Here is a 21,676-nt window from a genome sequence, read left to right on the forward strand (position 1 = left end):
CCTGTTTTGTATACTAGTACATGTATAATCTACCAATGACGTTACACTTTTTTAAAATAAAATTTTACATTGATATTTTAGCCCCCACACAATACGGTACGATACTACATCACAGCTGATGCTGAGGATTTGGAATGCTTCTTGGTGAATGAGGTCACTGGAGATCTTGCTCTCAGGCGTTCTCTTCTGTACGACCCATGCAGGGCACAAGTCTTCAATGTGAGTTGATTTAATTTTGAAACAATGAACTGAAGAGTAAAGATTGAATTGAACCAACAATTATAGGTCATATTCTATCTATCTGATAGATAGAGCAAATTGTTGTTCTGTATTGTATAAGCAATAGAATGTCAGTGAGACCTGATTGTTCTTTACAGATGAGAGTGACGGCCCGTGATCTGGGAACCCCCCAACTGTCCAGTGTGCCCATTGAGGTGACCATTTTTGTGGTGAGGAACAACAATCCACCAGTGTTTGTCAATCTTCCCTACACCACTCAGATTGAGGAAACTTCTAACATTGGCCGATCAGTGTACAGAGTCACTACGACAGATGCTGATGTCCAGGTGCGCTTCCACTCTTCTTTCTTGCATGATTTAATGTCAGTCATTGCTTTTAATTTCTCTATCAATTAACATAAAACTGTCCAGTGCTGTATGCACATGTGTTAGTTCAAGTCTGAAATTTTGCATATTGCATATGCACCATCTGTTAATGCAGAATAGGAAAAGTTAAAATTATGCAGATAATTTTGATTGGATGCTATTTTTGGCATATTATTGAACACTGCCAAAATAATGTTCTGTACAGTATTTTACTAAATATACCTGCATGCTAATATTAATGTTTTTCTAAATTTTCAGGTTCCATTTAATGTGGTGAGGTATCGCATCATTGGAGATGACTCTGCTACTACTTTCTTTGATATTGATCAGAACTTTGGAAATGTAACTCTTAAATCCAGTGTGAACTTTGACACCACATCCAATTACAAGGTACAAGCATGTACAATAAACCTGAAAAAATTATCTATAAGCTTTTATATATTTTAGAATTTTTTTCACTCTTGTCACACTTATATGGATGCTAATTATCAAAGTTTTCTAATCCCACATTAAATTACTTGTTGCAGATTCGTGTTCAAGCCTATGATGGAGGTCTGCCCTCACTGTCAGCCACCGCAACCATTGATGTCCTTGTTCAGAGGAACCTTTATTCCCCTGTCTTCTCGGTCCTAAATTATGAGGTCACAATCAATGAAAATGCTGCTCTTGGTGTGCCATTTGTCTACGTCAATGCTACAGATGCTGACATTAGGGTATTTGATGTTGACTGACACGTTACAAATTTCTGAGTGTTTTTATGATGTAACTTTACAATGTACAGAGTGTTTATATACCTCTGATTTTATTGCCTACAGAGTCCCCACAATGTGATCCGGTTCTCTGCCACTGGCACTTCCTCTGCCCTGGAGTTCTTCCAGATTAATCCAATTGATGGGGGAGTGTCTGTGAAAAAATCTCTCACTACCGTCTCTAACAGAAACATCAATCAGTACTCTGTAAGTAATTTGATTGTGATAGAATTCATTGGTTAAGTAGAGATATCAATTCAATTTCAATTTCAAGTAGATATAACTATATGTACATGTATTTTCTGCATTCTTGTAAATAGGCCAGTTAAAGAATCAAAATCACTCTGAAAGATCACCTTTGATTTTTATTTTGACGCGTTTCATATATTTCACTTCAGATGACTGTACTGGCTACCGACCAAGGTGTCCCTAACCGGGTCAGTTCCCAACAGGCCACAGTGCGCATCAACATCCTCAGGAACCTGAACTGTCCCGTCTTCAACAACCTTCCAACCAACATCAGCATCAGCCAGTCCACGGGGTTAGGAACCAGAGTCTACAACGTGTCCGCTACTGATCTCGATACTGATGTATGTTCCCTTCTTGTATCGAAATCTGCAAAACGTGTTAAAATCAATGAATAACCAAATATTTTGTTATTTTTTATGTTGTGTATGATTGATTTTTTAAACAATTTGAACCACTTGTTAATCATTTGATTTAATCTGTTTACAGCCATCATTCAGGGCCATCACCTATGACCTTATTGGAGATGATAATGCACCAATTTACTTCAGGATTGATCCAACATTTGGTTTCGTAACACTCAACACAGGACTGTTCTCAGATTCTGGTATTCAGTACAAGGTATGTAAACTAATCAAACCTTTCATTACTGAATTCCAAAGTCTTTCTTCTGATGACGATTAAGTTGGTCTGTATATAATTAAGAGGTTCACCTGAAGTATTCAATTATTTTTGCAGCTAAGAGTGCGGGCCAGAGATGGAGGATCTCCACCCTGTGAGTCATACAGTGTTCTGACCGTGGCTGTCCGAAGGAATGAGTTTGCGCCTCGGTGGACTCCATCTGCCGTATACACCACCACCATTTTGGAAACACACAACATTCTACAGCCAGTATACACTGTGTCAGCTGTTGATCAAGACTCCTCGGTAAGATCAAACCACTTAGCATACTGCGGTCATTTAACAGGGGTTTCATACCTCTCAGTAGCTGCATGTAGTATCTATTATGTTAATGTACATTTCAAAAAATTATATTTGCATCAAGAATTGTTCATTTAGGTTTAATCATAAATGTTGAAAATTTTATGACAAGTAGACCAAAAATAGTGATTGTACAAATGACATATATCAAAATATCTAATACTTGAAAGTTATTAACATAGTTCACTGTCATTATAAATTAAAGAAACTGCATATCAGTAGTTGATATTTTTTTCTCTTTTCAGTCTCCTAACAACATCGTGAGGTATCAGATTGTGTCGCAAACCCTAAACAGCGATTTGTTTACTGTCAATGACCAAACTGGTCAGGTGTACCTCCGCACAAATGTCCTGGGCAACAATGTCAACCAGTATAATGTAAGTTCTCTTGTTTGAAAAATCAGTGAACATGTCTCACAAAACTTTATGTGAATGATGAACAAATTATTTTTCAGAGTTCTGGTGAACAAAAATATTGAATACTGATAAGTATTAAACTGAATTGCTTTCACCCAAGTTCTCTCTAATATTTTATACTTTTTTGGCAGGTGAGTCTCTTGGCCTTTGATCAGGGTTTCCCCTCCTTGGTCAGTGCTCGGGCCCTGTTAATAGTAAACATCCTGCGTAATCAGAACCCACCAGTGTTCATCAACGAGCCATACAGCACCACCATCAGCCAGAACCAGGGCACCTTCCAGTCCATTATCACTGTGACGGCCACTGACGCTGACCTCACTGTACGTATATTGTACAACATACAGTTTCTTTGTATTGAACACAAGATGGGTAAAATGTACTAGTTACAATGAAAAGTATAATATGCTGAATTTCATTATTATTCAATAAGCACTAAAATAAATGTTAATGAGTATCTTGTTTAGTGGATTCACAAAATCAAAAGTTCATTGCTGTGAACAACATGTTTTTATTGGTAGAACCATTTTCCATGATTTAAAGTATCCTGGAGATTGCTGTTTACAAAAGCAACAAATGTTGATGCCCAAAAATAAATTTAATCAGTTACGGAAAACAGTTGAATTAACACTGTTTTATCTGTTGACAGAATCCGTTTAATCAGCTTGAGTACAGCATTATTGGTGATGATGCAGCACCCACCTACTTTGCCATCAACAGCGGAGGAATGATTACCTTGAGACAATCCATTCCTTCCATTAATACAGATGTCTACAATGTAAGTACTGTGTTATACTTGCTTCCTTCTGTAACAGACATTGAGATTATCCTCGCATTAGAGACACAGCATAACCAGATTATTTGACCACTATTTGATATCTTGGGAATTTCTTTTATAACAAGAGGCCCTATAAGTTGTATTCAGTTGTTTTGTTTTTGTTGTGATGAAATGTTTTTGTCTTGATTATAGATCCGAGTCTTGGTACAAGACGGAGGAAATCCCAGACTCTCTGATGTAACCACTGTTGTTGTATATGTAAACCGCAACTTGTTTGCACCATCATTTGCCCCCACTCAGTACTCTCGAACCATCCTTGACACAGAAGCAGTAGGCGTTCCCCTTGTCAAGGTCACAGCCCTAGATGCTGACACAACGGTAAGTTACAATTGCAGATACACTCTTTCATGAGAGGTGAAAGGCATTGTATATCCCCCCACTCGGAGCCACGAAGACGATAGAATTTCAATTTAAGTTAGAATATAAACTTTTGGCTTGTGTGCATTGTTTTTAGTATAAATATCATGATGGAAGTCAATATTGTGCTTTCATTCTATAAACACAACAGGTATAGGTTTCAAAATTAAGCTGCACAGCATTTTATACCAAAATCTTGGATCATTCACTGTTCTAAATTGCAAAATTTAGGTATGAATGGGTCTTGACTCCATCCTAAAAGTAATTTTTTAAAAAGAATAAGTTTTTATGTATTTTTATTATTGATTTATTAAAATGAAGTCTAGACCCATAATGGGTCAAATTCGTGGTTTTTCACCAAAAATGTTTTACTTTATTAATGATTGTCAAACAGTTAAACTTATTCACCTCTATTATTATGTGTCAGCGTAGCTCACTGTGATAGGTGGAGGTAGGCTGGTAGTCTATCCTTCTCAATTGAGAGGGTGTTTGAATCGTATAGACGGCGTTTTATGTTTAATTCATTGCATTTAAGTAAAACGTTTTTTGTTTTTTTATTGGATTACTACGAAAAGATATCATACCATTTATATAATGACAACAATTACGTAATGTTCATAATCTGTACACACAATGTCGGATAAAAATAGCGCTAGCACAGATATGGGATCATGCTGTAATGTTTAGAAAGTAAATAAAACAAAGGAGATAAGTGCCAAGTATACATTTTAACGTATATTATTTATTTGTCAGAGAATGCAGTTCTATATAATACATGTACTGATGCACACTTTCAAATGTAAAGATTTTTTAAATGTTCATATGCCATTTCAAAATCCTGGGTACGGGGGGGATTTGTCAGGCCTTGTACGCTCTTGTCCTTTAAATTTTTACATGAAAAGAATTGGATGCAATAAAATGGATATATACATAAACCGGTACTTTTTTCAGTCTCCTCACAATGTTGTGAGATACTACTTGGATTCTGATGCCAACACCAGTACCTACTTCTTGGTTGATTCAATCACTGGAGATGTTATGCTTCGTCGATCAGTCTACAACATTACATTTGGAACTCAGAATTTGAACTCATTCAGTGTAAGCATAACAATCTAGATTGAAGTAGTTCTAAGAGCACATGTTAAGGTATTGAATAATAGAGGAGTAAATTAGATTTTTTACTCTATTTAATACATGTACTTGAAATCATCTGTGTTTCTAATTTTTATTGAACAGTTCCGTGTCTTTGCTTATGACCTTGGAACTCCAAGAAGAAACTCCACCAATGCGGCTGATGTTTTCATCAATGTCATCAGGAACAATTTCTCCCCCCAGTTCATCAATACACCATACTCTGTCAACATTGCAGAGACAGTTCCTGGTGGAAGCTCCATATTCCAGACCACAGCTATTGACCAAGACACAAACGTAGGTCACTTTTGAGGTTGTAATAAATTGATTTGTCATCCAGAATCACTTTTTGTGCTTTGAAGCCCAATAACATTTCAAGTTGGCACATACTATAAGAAAATTAAAATTGTAGTAATGGAACTCCCATTTATCAGACATTCTGTTTGGGCATAAAATTATGAAGTATGTTGCTATAATTTGGCTAAAGTTGTCCACAATGTCCCATTTTACAGGCACCATTTAACACTATCACATACTCTCTGATCGGGGACGACTCCACACCCACATTCTTTACTGTGGAATCTAACACAGGATTGATCAGACTGAAGAGCAACCTTGACCTAACCACTGACCGAGTCTCCACCTATGTGGCTCGCGTGGTGGCCAGTGATGGAGGCTTCCCATCCCGCAGTGCTACAGCTACAGTCCTGATCAGTGTCCTCAGAAATCTTTTCTCTCCAGTGTTCTCCAATTTCAACTTCCTTCAGAGGTCCATTCTAGAGACTGTTCCTGTTGGAACCTTCATCGTCGACCTTAATGCCACTGATGCTGACAAGTCGGTAAGAAAATATGCCTGCTATGAAGTTGGCAATTATTTCGAAAAATAAGCATGCCCAGATGTTAACTATAGTTGTCCTTGTTTTGAGGTAGAAAAAAAAACAGCCCTTGTAAGAGTAATACTATAGTGTTTTTTTATAGTCCAGAATGTAATTGTGAGGTCCGTGTTTGTTACAGAGCCCAGAGAATGTGGTACAATGCAGGATTACTGGTGAAGCCAACGCTGCCCAATTCTTCTTCATCAACTCTCAGACATGTATCATCACTCTTTCGACTTCCGTTCTAAATACAGGAGTGAATTTCTACAGGGTAAGTACTATAGTTTAGAAATTTAAAAGTATATAATTATGTTAAGTTGAGTGGAGAAATAAGATATTGAGGTTTTCAGGATCCAAAAGTGTTGGATATTTCATCTAATTTGTTTCATAGATCCGTGTTGAAGCCTTTGACCAGGGCACACCACAAAGGAGCGCATTTACCAACGTAGAGGTAACTGTGATCAGATCCCAGGGGGCACTGGCGTTCACTCTCCCCTCGTACGCAACAATCATCAGCGAGAATCTTGGAATCAACCAAAATGTCATCACCGCCATTGCACAGCCAGGGGTAAATCTGAAATTTTGTTTAGAATAATGTTTTATGTAGCAAATTAAATGCTTTAAATATTGTATCCTTGCAGTGATAAGTTGTTCATTGTAATAATTTGTATGTGAATGTTTCATGCTCTTTGTAGACACCAACATACAGTGTGCTTGGAGTAAACCCTGCACCAACCTACTTCACTATCAACCAAAATACTGGCTCCATATCTGTCATCAGAGATCTCAAGACTGACCCAGCTAGGCTTCAGTTCTACCAAGTAAGAATGATTCTTTGAATTTTTTTTTTTTATCATTACAAGAATCAAGAAAAGACACTCAAAGTCGCAAAAGACACTATAAAGCTGATAAGGAGAAAAAATGTAACTATTATATTTGTTCAGTGTTCAAAATCATGATTTTGTAGCTTCTGGTCAGAGCTGTGTCAGCTGATCAACTGTCCACTGCTGATGCTACTGTCAACATTACGGTTACTAGAAATGAGAATGGCCCCGTGTTCACATCCAGTATTTATGAACAGACCATTGTAGACACAACTCCTGTTGGAAATTCTGTCCTCCAAGTTACAGCCTCTGACCGTGATCAGGTTCATTTTCTTGTCAAATCTTTTAAAAGATTTCCAAAATACTTCAGATGACATTATTTGAAATTCTGCGATAAATGAATTTTGATCATCACTTTTTTAAAAAGTTTTCTTGATTAAGTTTTAAAAGTTAAAAAAAAACCCAGTTGTCATTTAAATTAAATTTGCATTTTGACCTTGATTTCACAGGACGTGTTGGAGTACACTATCACAACTGTGTCCAATGTGACAGACTTCTTCTTCCTAAACCCAAGTACAGGCATCATCTCTCTGAAGACCTATCTGTTGTCCACCTTACAGAATCAGTACACAGTATGTCCATGTGTATCAATGTTCTGTTTCCATTTCTAAAAAAACATACACTTGTATTTAATTTAAATTCCGATTCACAAATGTTCTTTTGTACATGTACATAAATTACAATATGATTCAACTTCTCTGTAGTTTACTGTGCGTGCTTCGGATCAACGTATCCCAGAGAGGACAGCGACGGCAGAGGTCAGAATTAACATCATTCGAGATAGATTCCCACCAATCTTCTTCAACGAGCCTTACGGAACCTCTGTGTCTGAGAACACTGTGAATGGTACCTCTGTCTACAGAGTGACAGCCAACGATCAGGACCTCAGGGTCAGTATTTATAGGGTAGAAATTCGGGGAGAGTGGTGGGAGGGTAGGATCTTAGGGTCAGTTTTGATAGGGTAGAATCTCAGGGAGAATGGTGAGAGGGTAGGACCTTGTGGTCAGTAGCAAGGGGATAAATGCAAGTAGAATATTTACCTATGTCAGGTGAACTGGAAAGGTATTAATGTTTGTTTGTAATTACAGGGACAGATAAACTATGAAGTGATTGGATTCAGCGTAGCTCCAGCTTTCTTTAGGGTTGGCCAGTTGACAGGCATTGTTACTGTGTATGATGCAGTTGGTCTTAAGGTGGATCCAGGACTCCAGTACACGGTAAGAATTATACATTGCTTAGAAGAAAGGTTTACCAAATAATTCAATTTTAGTTTATTGCTCCAAACATTCATATTGAATGTGATTTTCAGCTCCGAGTGGTTGCCTATGATTCTGTATACCCCAACAACCGTGACACTGCCGATGTGACCATCAGTATAACCAGGAATGAGAGGTCACCAATCTTCTCTCTACCGTCCTATGAACAGACCATTCCTGACACCTTCTCCCTGGGTCAGAGAGTCCTAGATGTGACCGCCACAGACGCTGATGGAGATGTTGTGAAGTACGAAATCACTGGAGGCTCAAGAGCTCTGGAGTACTACTACATCAACCCAGACACTGGATCCATCTCTCTCAAGAAGCCTCTCACTGAGGGAAGTCAGAGTCAAGACACTGTAAGTATCCCCCTCATATTAGTAACATCTGGAGGTCTCTTTTCAATAAGGGAAACTAGGACCAATTTACCGGTACTTTATTTTAGAGTCTGACTCATTATTTCATTTGGATTGCGGCTTTCTGCTAAAAAATGGTTTTTCTCTCTGATTTTTTTTATAAGTTAACATTTAGAAGAGAATAACACAATTATTTTTTTAGAAGAATTATTTTATTTTCTCTCCATTATATAGCTTAACCTGAGGGCCAGAGATCAGAGGAACCCCGAGAGATTTGGAAATGCAATTGCTGTCATCAACATTCTACGTGATCAGTTTGCCCCAGTTTTCTTGAACCAGCCATACATAACTACTGTACAGAGATTAACGGCTGTTAATTCATCAATTCTACAGACAACAGCTACAGACAATGATTTGAGGGTAAATTTATGAATACAATTTACAAGTACATGAACCAATAATTATTTCTACTTGCCAATAAAAAAATCAAGATATTTTAAAAATCTAAAGAACTTGGAGAGCACATTTTACTTTAGGGTGATCTATAAGAAACTACTTTTTTACAGGGAGACATCAGGTACCAGGTTACTGGTAACTACCCTGCACCAACCTTCTTTGATGTGAACGCAGTTACAGGAATGATCTTCTTGACACGATCAGTGGCTCTGGATGGACTTCTGAGTAACACCTACTTTGTGAAGCTCATTGCCTATGACACAGTGTATCCTAATATCCAGGCTACTGCTACAGCCACCATCAATGTCAACAGAAACCCCAACCCACCCATCTTCAACCCCAGTACCTACAGGGTCACCTTGTCTGAGAACCACGCCCTTGGCAGTGCTGTTGTGGACGTCAATGCCACTGATGCTGATTTTGTATGTATTCCCTTTTTCTTGCAAAAGACTCCGTTTTGACATTTTCAGCATATCATATAATGTATTGATACCGATGGACCATTGCTACTTTCCAGGTGTTTCTGATTTCGGAAATTCTATAATTTCAGGATGTCCTGGTTTATTCCATTGTTGGCAATGCTGATGATTTCAGCTATTTCTACATCAATCCTGAATCTGGACTTATTTCGCTGAAGCGCACTCTTACAGAAGCTGTTGGCAATCAATTTGATGTAAGGATATTGACCTTTTTGAAGTTTTTTATTTTAAACCAAGATGATCAAAACAAGTTTGATTGCTTTTTAACAAATTGAAATAAATTTTCTTGTAGTTCAATACCATTGCTCGGGATCAAAGTAACCCGGAGAGATCTGCTACAGCTTACGTTGTAATAGACGTGTTAAGGGACACATCACCTCCTGTTTTCATACAAGAGCCTTATGTTGTAACCAACTTACCAGAGACCAGTGCAGTGGGAACCTCCATTTACACCGTTACTGCTAGAGACAATGATCTCAAGGTATGATGCACAGTAGAAACAAAAGGAAAAGAATCTGTAAGACCATACTTGTACTTTGGTTTTGTGTCTGAAAGTTTAATATCACATGGCATGTCTACATATTTCATTATTTTTTAAGATAAAAACTTTCAATTAATTTAACCATGTATGTGTTTGTAAAGATACATGTATTAACACTGAACAAGAGATTACATGTATCTGTGTAGTACATTTTTAAGTATATTTTTTCTCCATCATCAGGGAGAGATTGTGTACAGTGTAATTGGAGATCTTCAGACTCCCTTCTACTTCGATGTCAACTCAAGATCTGGTATTGTCACCATCAAGAACAGCCTAGTACAGGATAATGCCCAGACTTACATTGTATGTACAAGTTATTTACTAGATACTTGTAAACTAGTTTCCCATTTTACTGAACTCCAACATTTCTTGGGAGTTTGACTACAACAGAATTTGCACAATATGGCTATGTTGTTACAGCTGAGGGTGACAGCCTATGACAGTCTGTCTACATCCAGAGTGGCCACATCAACCATCTCCATCAATGTCATCAAGAATCCCAGTGGCCCCATCTTTACCCTGCCCGCTTATGAGGTTACAATCCCAGAAACCCAATCCCTGGGCTCCACTGTCGTCAATGTTACTGCCACTGATCAGGATGGGGTGAGACCACTACCCTGATAATGTAGCGCAATGGTTGTGGGGTCAATTTGTCTATACATTGTTCTTACATAATTATGGTGGGAATCATTATGTGTAGACGATGTACAATAAGGTTTTTAATCACTTTTCAGGATGCTGTGAGATATTCCTTGGTTGACAACTTGAATGGAAACAACCCACTGGCATATTTCTTCATCATCTCTGACACTGGGTTCATCTACCTGTCTCAGCCTCTGACCAATAATGCCAACCAGGTGGACAGGTATCAGGTAGGTGTCTGTTGTTTCTTAGGGCCCCGCAAGGATTTGCGGGTGCCCTATAGTAATCACTCTGTCCGTCCGTCCTTCTGTCCGTCCGTCCGTCTGTCACTCTTCCGTCCACAAATTTCCTGTTTTTTTCTAATAACTTTTTTTATGGTTGCCCAATCAAGTTCAAATTTGGTATGGTAGTTCAGTAGGCAGAAATACATATTTTGATGCTAAGTTTGGTTCTCTATGTCTTCTGGTTTGGAGCTGGGGTGGTGGGGTAGATTCCTAACTATGCATAAGAAGAATGGGCAAAGAGAGATAACTGCTGAGAATGAATGGGCAAAGAGAGATAACTGCTGAGAATGTTACCATTGTATACATGGAAGGCTGTGCAATATTTGTCCTTTGGGATTAATTAACCTTCCACAGGAAGAAAATCCTAAGCTTTATCTTTATCTGTCACATTGAGATTAATTACTGCACTGCCTGTGTCTGCAAATGAACTTTGTTTTGAAGTTAAGGTCAATTTTGAATGATGTGTAGTATTGTGTACATTCTTTGAAATATGGATTTGAAATATAATATTCATATTTTTTTTGGTTAAAATACCGTACACAATGATTTATGATAGTTTTATTGAATAGAGGCAAAGCCTAGGTATCATTGCATTGGTATCAATTCTTTGTTTTTTTAACAAATTTTATTTCATCCCATGTTAACCCACTTTATCCCGTGGATATGACTCATTGGATATTTTTTTGATATTCCACAGTTGTGACTTTACAATGGGATTTGCCTAGGCATGATGAAGTAAAAATAATGTAGAGTTTTATAAACAGTGTAAACATTGATTGCGGTGTATAAAATATGGGATAAATAGAATCTCATGATTTGTAGTATAATATGATTTTTATCCAACTTGTGTGTTTTATCCCCTCACTAAGGCTCAAGAAAAAAACACTTTAATTGTTGGATGAAAATCATATCCAACTACAAATCACGAGATCCTGTATATTCCAGTTCTTTACATCTTCTGCCGGGCATTTATTTTTCATCATTGTTAATATAAAGAGGATGGAATTCAAAGTCTTTTTCACTTCTCTATATTAATTGTCATAGCGGGGCCCTTCCTGACTGGTCAGTTTTCTAGTTTTTTTTAGGTTTAAGGAGGCTGGATGGTCAAGAAATTATCTATCAGTTTAACCTTGAGAGTTTAGATATGATTTTTTTTTTAGACAAACCGTTATTAAGTAAATAAAAATTCTTAATAGTGACAAGGTTGTAAGTTTTCTGTTGCTGGTTGTAGATGACATGTATAGCCACAGACCAGAGAGCCAATCCCAGGACTGCCTCAGCCAGAGTGACGGTGAACATACTGAGGAACCGCTTCAGGCCCGTGTTTGTGAACACGCCATATGGATTCAGTCACTCTGAGAACATTCAGGTTGGCACTAGTCAATACAGAGTGTCTGCCGTGGACAGTGACCTTGTTGGCAGGATAAACTATGACGTCATTGGGGACGGAATTGCACCTTACTACTATTCTGTGAACTCTCTAACTGGAGACATCACTATCAGAAATGCCCTCACCACAGACCGACTCAATGTTAACTACGTTGTGAGTATATACCTGACTATTGCATCACTTTGTCATGTGTTATTACAGTGTAATTTAGTTAGTTTTGATGATTATACATATATGTATTTTTATGGCAACACATTCTTATATGAACATTTCAGACATTAAAACTTTTAGTTGGAAACTATCTGACATACATGTAGCCTAATTCATGTAAAAAAAATTATAACCATTTTAAAAAAGTAACAATTTTTTCTTATTAATGAGGGGTTTATTATCAACAAACCTGTCTGTTTCAGCTGAGAGTGCGTGCCTATGACACAGCCTACCCCACAGAGACTGCCACAGCCACTGTCAACATTGGAGTCTCAAGGAATGAGAATCCTCCAGTCTTTGGCCAGAACCCTTACCGAATCACCATCAATGAAACGGTTGGAGTGGGCACCTGTATCCTGGATGTGGATGCCACTGATGCTGATGGGGTAAGTTTGACTGATTACTAGTATTAAAACTGAAGATTGATAGTTTTTCTGCTATGAGATAATACTGTATAGGATTTTTGTGGACTGTCAAATGCTGGTTTCTTTAAAATCTAGATTGTATTTCTGTTTACATTATAGGACCGAGTGGTGTACAGTTCAAATGGAGACAACTCTACCCTGTTTTACTTCTACATCTCAGTGGACACTGGACTTATCTGTGTCAGACAGCCTCTCTATGGAGCTACACAAACCGAATACAGGGTAATTAATTTATAATAACATTACAGTTTCAAAAAGTGTTGCAACTTAATCTCCAAAACTACTTTAATGTACGATACAGGGGTCATTCAACAAATCCTTGATGTTTTTGTTCAATAATCTGTCTCTTTTTGCCAGTTGAGAATGATTGCAAGTGACCAGGCAACCCCCGAGAGGTTTGGTTATTCAGATGCTTTCATCACCGTGGTAAGGGACCAGGGACCACCCTTCTTTATCAACCAGCCATACCAGACCACCATCAACGAGCTGGACGCAGTGGGTCGTCAGACCTATGTCGTCACAGCAAGGGACAACGACTTGGTGGTAAGTTCTTATGGATAAAGGGCCGATTTGAAAAATATAAATATTTCTTACACGTTTTCTGTTATTATGATACATTGTAGTTAAGCGAACAATTTTATGAAATGTGTCAATTTTTTATTAGGGAGCTATACGCTATGAAATGATTGGAGACTATCCAACCCAGAGCTTCTTCAGAATCGATCCATTCACTGGAAACATCACCAACACTGTCAGTCTGAAGAGTGACAACATACGATCTCAACAATATGTTGTAAGTTGCTTGCTTATTTGTGAGAATGATTAAAACATAACCCTTTACATAGATTGATATTTTAGAATTGAGAATTGTTTAAATATCACTGAATTTCTTTTTCTTAGGCCCGTATCATAGCATTTGATACTGCAAGACCATCTGCTAGTGCTGTAGCAACTGTCAACATCTTTGTAATCCGTAATCCAAACGCCCCACAATTCCGGCTGCCATCTTATTCTACCACTATAAATGAGAACCAGGCCATTGGACAGTTCATCATAAATGTGACAGCAACTGATGCTGATGTACAGGTTAGCCATTCTTTTAAACAGCTTTAGTTAATGAATTGAACAAGGCAAACCAGCATGAAATCACAATATATTATACATTTGTATATCATATTTTTCGGACTTGAGGTCGACCCTGTTAATAGGGCAATATAGACTGTTTTTAGAAATATATGAGAAATATCTGAAGAAAATATAGAATGTACTTGTAATAATAACATAATATCAATATTGTATATAAACCTAAACTAATTGGATTGATTTTACATTGAATATCATTCTACCGGTATTTGCATCAGGATTTTAACCTATACCTTAAGTTTCTTTCTTAGCCCTGCATGTGCGAGAGCATAAGGTCTTTTCTGAGGACTGGCCATTACAAATTATTGTTCACTAAGTATGTTTGGTTTTCAGGACACCATTTCCTACTCCATCATCAGCCAGCAGTCTTCACCATTCAGTACCAACACTCTGTACTTCTACATCGATCAGATCAGTGGAAACATCTGGCTTAGAGAGTCCCTGCTCTCAACCTCATTCAGTCAGTTTGTGGTAAGTTTTGACTGAATACTTGAATAGAAATGTAAAACAAAATTCAAAAACATTATTTCTTGTGGCCTGAACTAGTAGTCTTTGAACTAACAACTGAATTTTTTTCTTAGCTACAACTGCGAGCCTGTGACAATGGATTCCCCCAGAAGTGTGCCAACAGCACAGCCTTCATCACTGTCAACAGGAACCAGTTCCCTCCAGTGTTTATCAACGCCCCGTACTTCCAGAGAATCGAGGAGGACCGGGCTGTGGGCAGCAATGTCCTCACTGTCACCGCCACTGACCAGGACCTGATCGGCGCCATCGTCTACGAGGTGGTTCTCCCCGGATCCCCCTACTTCATTGTGGATCCCGCCTCTGGGGTGGTCTCACTGGCTTCCTCTGTAAAACTGGACAGCAACTTACAATACAGGGTATGTTTGGGTTGTGGGATAAAGCGTATTTATTATCTTTGCTCTAGTGATTCATATATGAATCTGGAGTATAGTACAGCAATTTTATAGGAAATTGTTTTGTGGTTGTTACAGTTCCAAGTAGCTGCCTATGACAGTCAAGACCCAACACGCAGGACCACCAGTCAAGTGACCGTTGAAGTTACCAGGAACCCCAGTGGACCGTCATTCCTTAGTGGTCAGTATGAGACAACCATTGCAGAGACCTACCCACTGGGAGAGGGCGTCATCAATGCCACTGCTGTGGACAGGGATGGGGTAAGAGCATATTAATTAATAAATGTTTTAACAACTTTGTTATCATCAGTTTAAGAATGGTTACATGGTAAAAACATGCAGGAAACTTCATTTTATGATTGAAATGATTGATTAGCATACATGTAGTCAAATGATGGAATCATGTTTGGTTTCCTTGTCACTATATTAGGATTTTTACTTTCAAATTGTAGGATCGCTTGCGGTACTCCATTGTTACAGATGATATTTCTAAGCAGTACTTTTACATAAATCCTGATACTGGAGTCATCTCCCTTAGAAGAGTGTTGACAGACAACAACATTGGCAGGTTCTCTGTAAGTGCATGGACACCACAGGCTTAGATTAAATAATACCTGTGTTAACTTCTATGTTCTTTTAGATATGCCAAAGCATTATAAATATATAAGGTTGAAGCAATGTGACACGCTTGTAAATGAATCGCATTTAGTAGAAAAAGTAAAAGGCAACAGGTTTTGTTAGCTTTTAAGGAAATATAGATTTTTATAACGATCTGGAATCTGGGCTTTATCCGTGGTTGTATGATTTTAGATGAGCCTCCAAGCTTCTGACCAGCGTGTGCCAGAGAGAGTGGCCACCATTCAGGCCTTTGTGAATGTTCGGCGAGACAATCAGCCTCCATTCTTTATCAACACTCCCTATGGTAGAGCCATTCGTGAGAACCAAGTCATCAACACCACCTTACTCACTGTGACTGCCACAGATAGTGATTTAGTGGTAAGCTTAATATATAGTTACAGAATCAGTGAACATCATAAAACTTTAAAAAGTAGAAAAATGTTAAATGCAAATTTATTTTGCACTTCTTTACTTTAGATTCACCATACTGTATGTCAATTTTTAAACAGGGTTCAATCCGATATGAGTCCATTGGAATCTTCCCTGCTCAGACCTTCTTTGAAGTAAACACTGTATCTGGAGCAATCAATATCATCCGATCTGTCAGAGATGATGTCATTCTGAGGGCTTCTTACACTGTAAGTCTTAACACAATTTTTAAAGACACTGTCTCATTCAATTAAAAATCCTATTATTATCCATTGAATGACAGTAAATATTTCACATGCTAAAAGCAAACATTTTAATATTTTTAAATTTGTTTTATTCTCAACAGCTCCGTGTCATTGCTTATGACACAGCTTACCCAACAAACAGAGCCACTTCTGACGTAATTATCTCGGTCACTCGAGATGAGTTTGGCCCCGTTTTCACTCCCTCGGCTACCTACGAAATAACAATACCAGAGACAACCAGTATTGGCAGTCAAGTGATCACAGTTCTGGCAGTGGATCAGGATGCTAATGATATCATAACATACCAGTTGGTGAACTCCACCTCTAATGGGACCGAATACTTCTACCTGGATCGTGACACTGGAGCCATCACACTGAGGAGATCTCTAGAGGGCACATTCATCAATGCTTACACGGTAAGGAGACAGGAAAAGCAGTCAGAATTATAATCTTTATAACATGAATACATATTATGGCAAAAATATGGCATATAGATGTTGCAATATAATCATTATTTCGTTGACCTACAGCTGACAGTCCGAGCCACAGACAACAGAATCCGCTCAGCCCTGGCTACTGTTCGTATCTTTATAACAAGACAAATTAACCAGCCTCCAGTCTTTGTTAACACTCCTTATGAGACCACCATAGAAAGCAGCCGTCAGATAAACTCCACTGTATACACAGTGACTGCTGTGGACTCCGATCTACAGGTATGGTGTCGTGCAAAGATTTATGCACACTGTTTTCTCCAACAATTATTTCACGCAATCGAGATGAATTATGTTCCTTTAATCAGTCAAACAACATTGATATGTACAAATATTTTTTTTTCTAGGGCACTATTCGCTATGAAGTGATTGGGTACTTCCCAGCCACCGATTATTTCACACTGAACTCTTTCAATGGCCGAATCAGTCTGATAAGATCCGTGTCAAATGACCAGTACTCATCTCTACTCTATGTGGTAAGATATCAAACATTACTTGAGCCTAGGTAAATCAGTCAAAATTTCAAATAGCAGTATCAAAATACACATGAACATGCATTACTGTCTTTCTTTGCAAAGTTTTCATTACCATATGTTTAGTGAAAGAAATACATATACTTGATTTTAAAATTTTGAATTTGTAGTTGCGTGTTGCTGCCTATGACACCCTGGATCCCACTCGCAGGACAGAGGCAAATGTTCTGATTAACATCAATCGTAATCCCAATGCACCAATCTTCAGTGAGCAGTCCTATTTCATCACTGTCCAGGAATCGGTCGCCCTTGGAACCAACATCAGGACCCTGACAGCCACAGACAACGATGGGGACACTGTCACCTACGAAATCATTGATCAGAACACAGCTGGCTCCAACTATGCACGGGAATATATCTTCCTTACTTCCAACTCTGGGGAACTGATAGTGAAGAAATCACTTGTTGGAATCGGGACCAGTCAGTTTACCTTTACTGCCCGTGCCAGGGATAGGAGATATCCGGAGAGATTTGGAACAGCCTCAGTGACCATCTCCATTGTCAGAGATCAGTTCAGACCTCAGTGCCAGAGTTCTAATGCAGTGACCACTATCACAGAAACCAGAGGGGTTAATGAGACCTTCCCATTCTACACTGTTGGAGTTACTGATGGAGATCTGAAGGTAGAAATTGATACAAAGTTAAAATTTTGCTTCAACTTTCAGAATTTATATGAAAAGAAATTATGGTTAAGTCATGTTATGAATAGTACTCATCATATATTTTATTCTAAATGAATTTTTTCTACTCCTTGTCTTGAATTTTATTAAGTTTTTAAAAGATATTTATCATTGGTTGTATTTAGGACTACATTACAGCTTTGAAATAAAATTTGAAATCTGATTTTCAGGGTAGAATTGTGTATCGCGTTATTGGAGACGGTGCTGCCTTGGCATACTTTGGTAACGTTGACCAAAATGGTGGTTTGTATGTAACGAGAAACCTGAAACTAGACAGTCTGACCCAGTACACTGTCCGTGTGGAGGCCTACGATTCAGCTTACCCATCTAATCCCACCGTGTGTACCGTCACCATCAATGTCATTCGTAACCCAAGCTCTCCCATCTTCATTGGAAATTACGAGACTACCATCAATGAGAACTACCCTGTTGGAGACGTCATTCTGACAGTCACAGCAAGAGATGCTGACCTTGTATGTATACCGGTTCCGAGTGCTTTCTTTAATAAGTGAATTGTATGATGCATTTAATTCTAGATCAGAACTTTTGTCGCAAGAATTAACAGCTTTCTCTAAAATCCCAGTACCCACTCCAATTCAATTTAACATGGAACCACATGTATTTAAATTTCAGGACACTGTCACATACAGAATTGTAGCACAAGACGCCAACAATTATTTCTACATTGCCCCAGAGTCTGGAGGAATTTATCTCCGCAGGAGCATCGTCCTATCCAACTCTATCAACAACAGATATGTGGTATGAGTTTGAATCTTTTCTTATAACATTTGTTTTAAAAAAATGAATTAAAGATAAATTGATTTTTAGAGAAGAATTTCCATATTGACTTTATACTAATAATTGCTTTTGCAGATGACTGTCCAGGCATCAGACAACCGTTTACAACCAAGATTGACCAATGCCACAGTTATTATTAATGTTGTGAGGGGCCAGCCACCTTTCTTCCTCAATACACCCTACTCTACTGCAGTTAATGAGCGTGTGGCCATTGGAACCTCTGTGTACAGAGTGTCAGCTCAGGATAATGACCTTATTGTAAGTTTGTTGGCTATTGTTGTAATCAAATCATATATATGTGATTAAAGATTGTGAGAGCTTGCATTTTACATTTATATTTTAATTTGTCATCTTACAGGGCAACATTCAGTACAATCTGATTGGAGATATCCCCGGCTCTAGCTATTTCCGTGTCAACTCCACCACTGGAATGGTGTTTGTTGCCGTCAATCTCCGTCAGGACAGCACTCAGTTCTATCAGGTAGTATTTGTGTATTGCTTAAAAATCATTTGTCTCTTATAAATCAAACAATTTTCTTTTTAATGTTGCTTACTCAGAAATAAACACAAATTTTTTTCTCTTCTGGTATTGTGCTAAAGTGCATGGTAGCAAATTTATTAGGAGATAAATTTACATATTGAAATTAATTAACAGTAATATGAAAGTACAATACAGTAAAACTGAATATTCTATAAATCTCTTACCCATGCAAATTGAGAATTTCAAAGTGTTAATCTAATTCAGAAGGCCATCAAATTGTTGCACTTAATTTTCAAAGTTGTATGTATTACATGCATATGTTGTTGAACCAATATGAACATGTCTTCTAATCATTTGTTTTCTTTGACCTACAGTTACGGGTGACTGCCTTTGACACAGCCGTCCAATCACAAATTGCCGAGGCCCTCGTCAGTATCAACATGATCAGGAATGAGAATCCTCCCATCTTTGTCAACGAGCCTTACACCACCACAGTCCCCGAGAGTATCAGCCTGGGCTCCAGCATCTACAAAATATCAGCCACTGATGCAGATAATGTAAGTACAGAATATTGCACTTTAAAATATTGAACACTCAGAATCTGTAAATTCATTGGATTTGTGATTGTGTAGCTTTTTTGTTTTCAATCTTTCTCCATGTTGTTTAGGATGTAAGTATAGAATATTTAACTTTTATTGAAGAAATGTTAAACACTCAAAATCTGTTAATTGAGGGAAGTTGTGATTGTGTAGCTTTGGTTTTTAATCTTTCTCCATGTACATGTTCTTTAGGATGTTCTGCGCTACAGTATTGTGGGTGTGTCCTATGCCAACCAGCAGGTCTTCAATACCACCCTGTCAGATTACTTCTACATCAATCCCGACTCAGGAATCATCTATCTCACGAGGTCCCTCGTCAACTTTGGATTCTCATCTCTCAACCAGATTCAGGTAGCTACAGTTTGTGATAAGACTGGCAATAATACTTAAAGCTTTTACATATAAATCTTGGCTTTCTTTTCTTTTAAAGATGAATTTCTTTAAAGATGAATTTCATAAATAAGCTTTCACTTTATCAGATCACTGTGAGAGTAACAGATCAGCGAGTGACCCAGGAGAGGATAGACACCTCGACTGTGGTGGTCAATGTTCAGAGAGACCAGTTCCCACCCGTCTTCCAGAACACGCCCTATGGTGTGTCCATTACAGACAATCAGGCTCTCAACACCACCATCTACACCGTCTCGGCTGTGGATTCTGACCTGCGGGTAAGTGAGAGGATGGACATAAGGGGTGTGGGAGTGGAATCAATTGAGGATTACTCAATACGTGGCAATCCTGGGAATAATTCAATATCGTGAAGATATCTCTTTTGCATTGTATTGATTCTGAGCATTTTCATGAGTTACTGTTTGCAAAATGAGAATCTCATTTTTTATCCAGCTAAGTCTCCAGAAGCCCCTAAAAAAGATACAATGCAAAAAGGCTAAAGATTAAATATTTGGGTTTTTTTTCAGGGAAGAATTGTATATGAATCTATTGGGGTGTACCCAGCTCAGACCTTCTTTGCCGTGAATAATTTAGATGGCCGTATCACTGTGATTGACAACTTGATGAATGATGGATTCTACAGATCCTCTTACACTGTAAGTAAAGTTTTAAGTTGTTAGTTCAGAAAAAAAAAAATGTGTGATACTTGCACTTGCATATGATGTATGTACATATTATATTTAATCTTTGTGATATTTGACTACAGCTGAGAGTGATTGCTTATGACAATTTGTCCCCTGCCCTGAGAGCCACAGCTGATGTCCTGATCTCTGTAGGAAGAAACGTCAACCCACCACTCTTTGATCAGCAACAGTACCAGCAAACTATTCCTGAAACCTTCGCCTTTGGCAGAGGAGTGATCAGTGTCCGTGCAACAGACAGAGATAATGTATGAACTTGGATCATGAAGGTTTTTGATGTTGAATGTGAATACAGCTGATTTTGTTTTTATATTTCATTACTCAAATTCTTACCTGCAGGATGCCATTACCTACAGCATCATTGGAGACAACCAGAACAGCATCTCTCTATCCTATTTCTTCATTGAGCCAGCCAATGGCACCATTTACCTACGTCAGTCACTGGAAAATAACAATATTGATCAGTTCACAGTGAGTATCTGAGATTAAGATTAAGATCTTTAAAAGAAAGAGAAATATAACTTGTTCAC

At 38.1% G+C, this 21,676-nt stretch overlaps 1 protein-coding gene across 4 annotated transcripts in view; it reads left to right on the plus strand.

Annotated features, from left to right (window-relative positions):
• The window catches only part of LOC128167758 (uncharacterized), a 62,528-nt gene that overhangs the window by 29,216 nt on the left and 11,636 nt on the right, over positions 1-21,676 (plus strand). For all 4 annotated transcript variants that reach the window (XM_052833651.1, XM_052833652.1, XM_052833650.1 and 1 more), the window contains exons 77-132: positions 82-219; positions 378-566; positions 864-995; positions 1,133-1,318; positions 1,421-1,561; positions 1,753-1,944; positions 2,090-2,221; positions 2,339-2,527; positions 2,827-2,958; positions 3,129-3,317; positions 3,644-3,772; positions 3,965-4,150; positions 5,141-5,287; positions 5,426-5,617; positions 5,833-6,159; positions 6,335-6,466; positions 6,587-6,763; positions 6,891-7,016; positions 7,163-7,342; positions 7,529-7,651; positions 7,784-7,969; positions 8,168-8,296; positions 8,389-8,694; positions 8,926-9,111; positions 9,258-9,569; positions 9,698-9,820; positions 9,919-10,107; positions 10,348-10,470; positions 10,588-10,770; positions 10,902-11,039; positions 12,325-12,636; positions 12,897-13,079; positions 13,218-13,340; positions 13,476-13,661; positions 13,783-13,911; positions 14,019-14,204; positions 14,595-14,732; positions 14,843-15,145; positions 15,260-15,442; positions 15,634-15,756; positions 15,992-16,177; positions 16,309-16,437; positions 16,575-16,889; positions 17,004-17,186; positions 17,312-17,440; positions 17,608-18,120; positions 18,348-18,650; positions 18,811-18,936; positions 19,051-19,233; positions 19,334-19,456; positions 19,831-20,013; positions 20,248-20,406; positions 20,535-20,723; positions 20,973-21,101; positions 21,212-21,394; positions 21,486-21,617. In XM_052833651.1, the coding sequence (XP_052689611.1) occupies positions 82-219; positions 378-566; positions 864-995; positions 1,133-1,318; positions 1,421-1,561; positions 1,753-1,944; positions 2,090-2,221; positions 2,339-2,527; positions 2,827-2,958; positions 3,129-3,317; positions 3,644-3,772; positions 3,965-4,150; positions 5,141-5,287; positions 5,426-5,617; positions 5,833-6,159; positions 6,335-6,466; positions 6,587-6,763; positions 6,891-7,016; positions 7,163-7,342; positions 7,529-7,651; positions 7,784-7,969; positions 8,168-8,296; positions 8,389-8,694; positions 8,926-9,111; positions 9,258-9,569; positions 9,698-9,820; positions 9,919-10,107; positions 10,348-10,470; positions 10,588-10,770; positions 10,902-11,039; positions 12,325-12,636; positions 12,897-13,079; positions 13,218-13,340; positions 13,476-13,661; positions 13,783-13,911; positions 14,019-14,204; positions 14,595-14,732; positions 14,843-15,145; positions 15,260-15,442; positions 15,634-15,756; positions 15,992-16,177; positions 16,309-16,437; positions 16,575-16,889; positions 17,004-17,186; positions 17,312-17,440; positions 17,608-18,120; positions 18,348-18,650; positions 18,811-18,936; positions 19,051-19,233; positions 19,334-19,456; positions 19,831-20,013; positions 20,248-20,406; positions 20,535-20,723; positions 20,973-21,101; positions 21,212-21,394; positions 21,486-21,617 (10,245 nt within the window). The remainder of the gene's footprint in view (positions 1-81; positions 220-377; positions 567-863; positions 996-1,132; positions 1,319-1,420; positions 1,562-1,752; positions 1,945-2,089; positions 2,222-2,338; positions 2,528-2,826; positions 2,959-3,128; positions 3,318-3,643; positions 3,773-3,964; positions 4,151-5,140; positions 5,288-5,425; positions 5,618-5,832; positions 6,160-6,334; positions 6,467-6,586; positions 6,764-6,890; positions 7,017-7,162; positions 7,343-7,528; positions 7,652-7,783; positions 7,970-8,167; positions 8,297-8,388; positions 8,695-8,925; positions 9,112-9,257; positions 9,570-9,697; positions 9,821-9,918; positions 10,108-10,347; positions 10,471-10,587; positions 10,771-10,901; positions 11,040-12,324; positions 12,637-12,896; positions 13,080-13,217; positions 13,341-13,475; positions 13,662-13,782; positions 13,912-14,018; positions 14,205-14,594; positions 14,733-14,842; positions 15,146-15,259; positions 15,443-15,633; positions 15,757-15,991; positions 16,178-16,308; positions 16,438-16,574; positions 16,890-17,003; positions 17,187-17,311; positions 17,441-17,607; positions 18,121-18,347; positions 18,651-18,810; positions 18,937-19,050; positions 19,234-19,333; positions 19,457-19,830; positions 20,014-20,247; positions 20,407-20,534; positions 20,724-20,972; positions 21,102-21,211; positions 21,395-21,485; positions 21,618-21,676) is intronic.

The sequence above is a fragment of the Crassostrea angulata genome, chromosome 10 (genome assembly GCF_025612915.1).
Source record: "Crassostrea angulata isolate pt1a10 chromosome 10, ASM2561291v2, whole genome shotgun sequence".
NCBI lineage: Eukaryota > Metazoa > Mollusca > Bivalvia > Ostreida > Ostreidae > Magallana > Magallana angulata.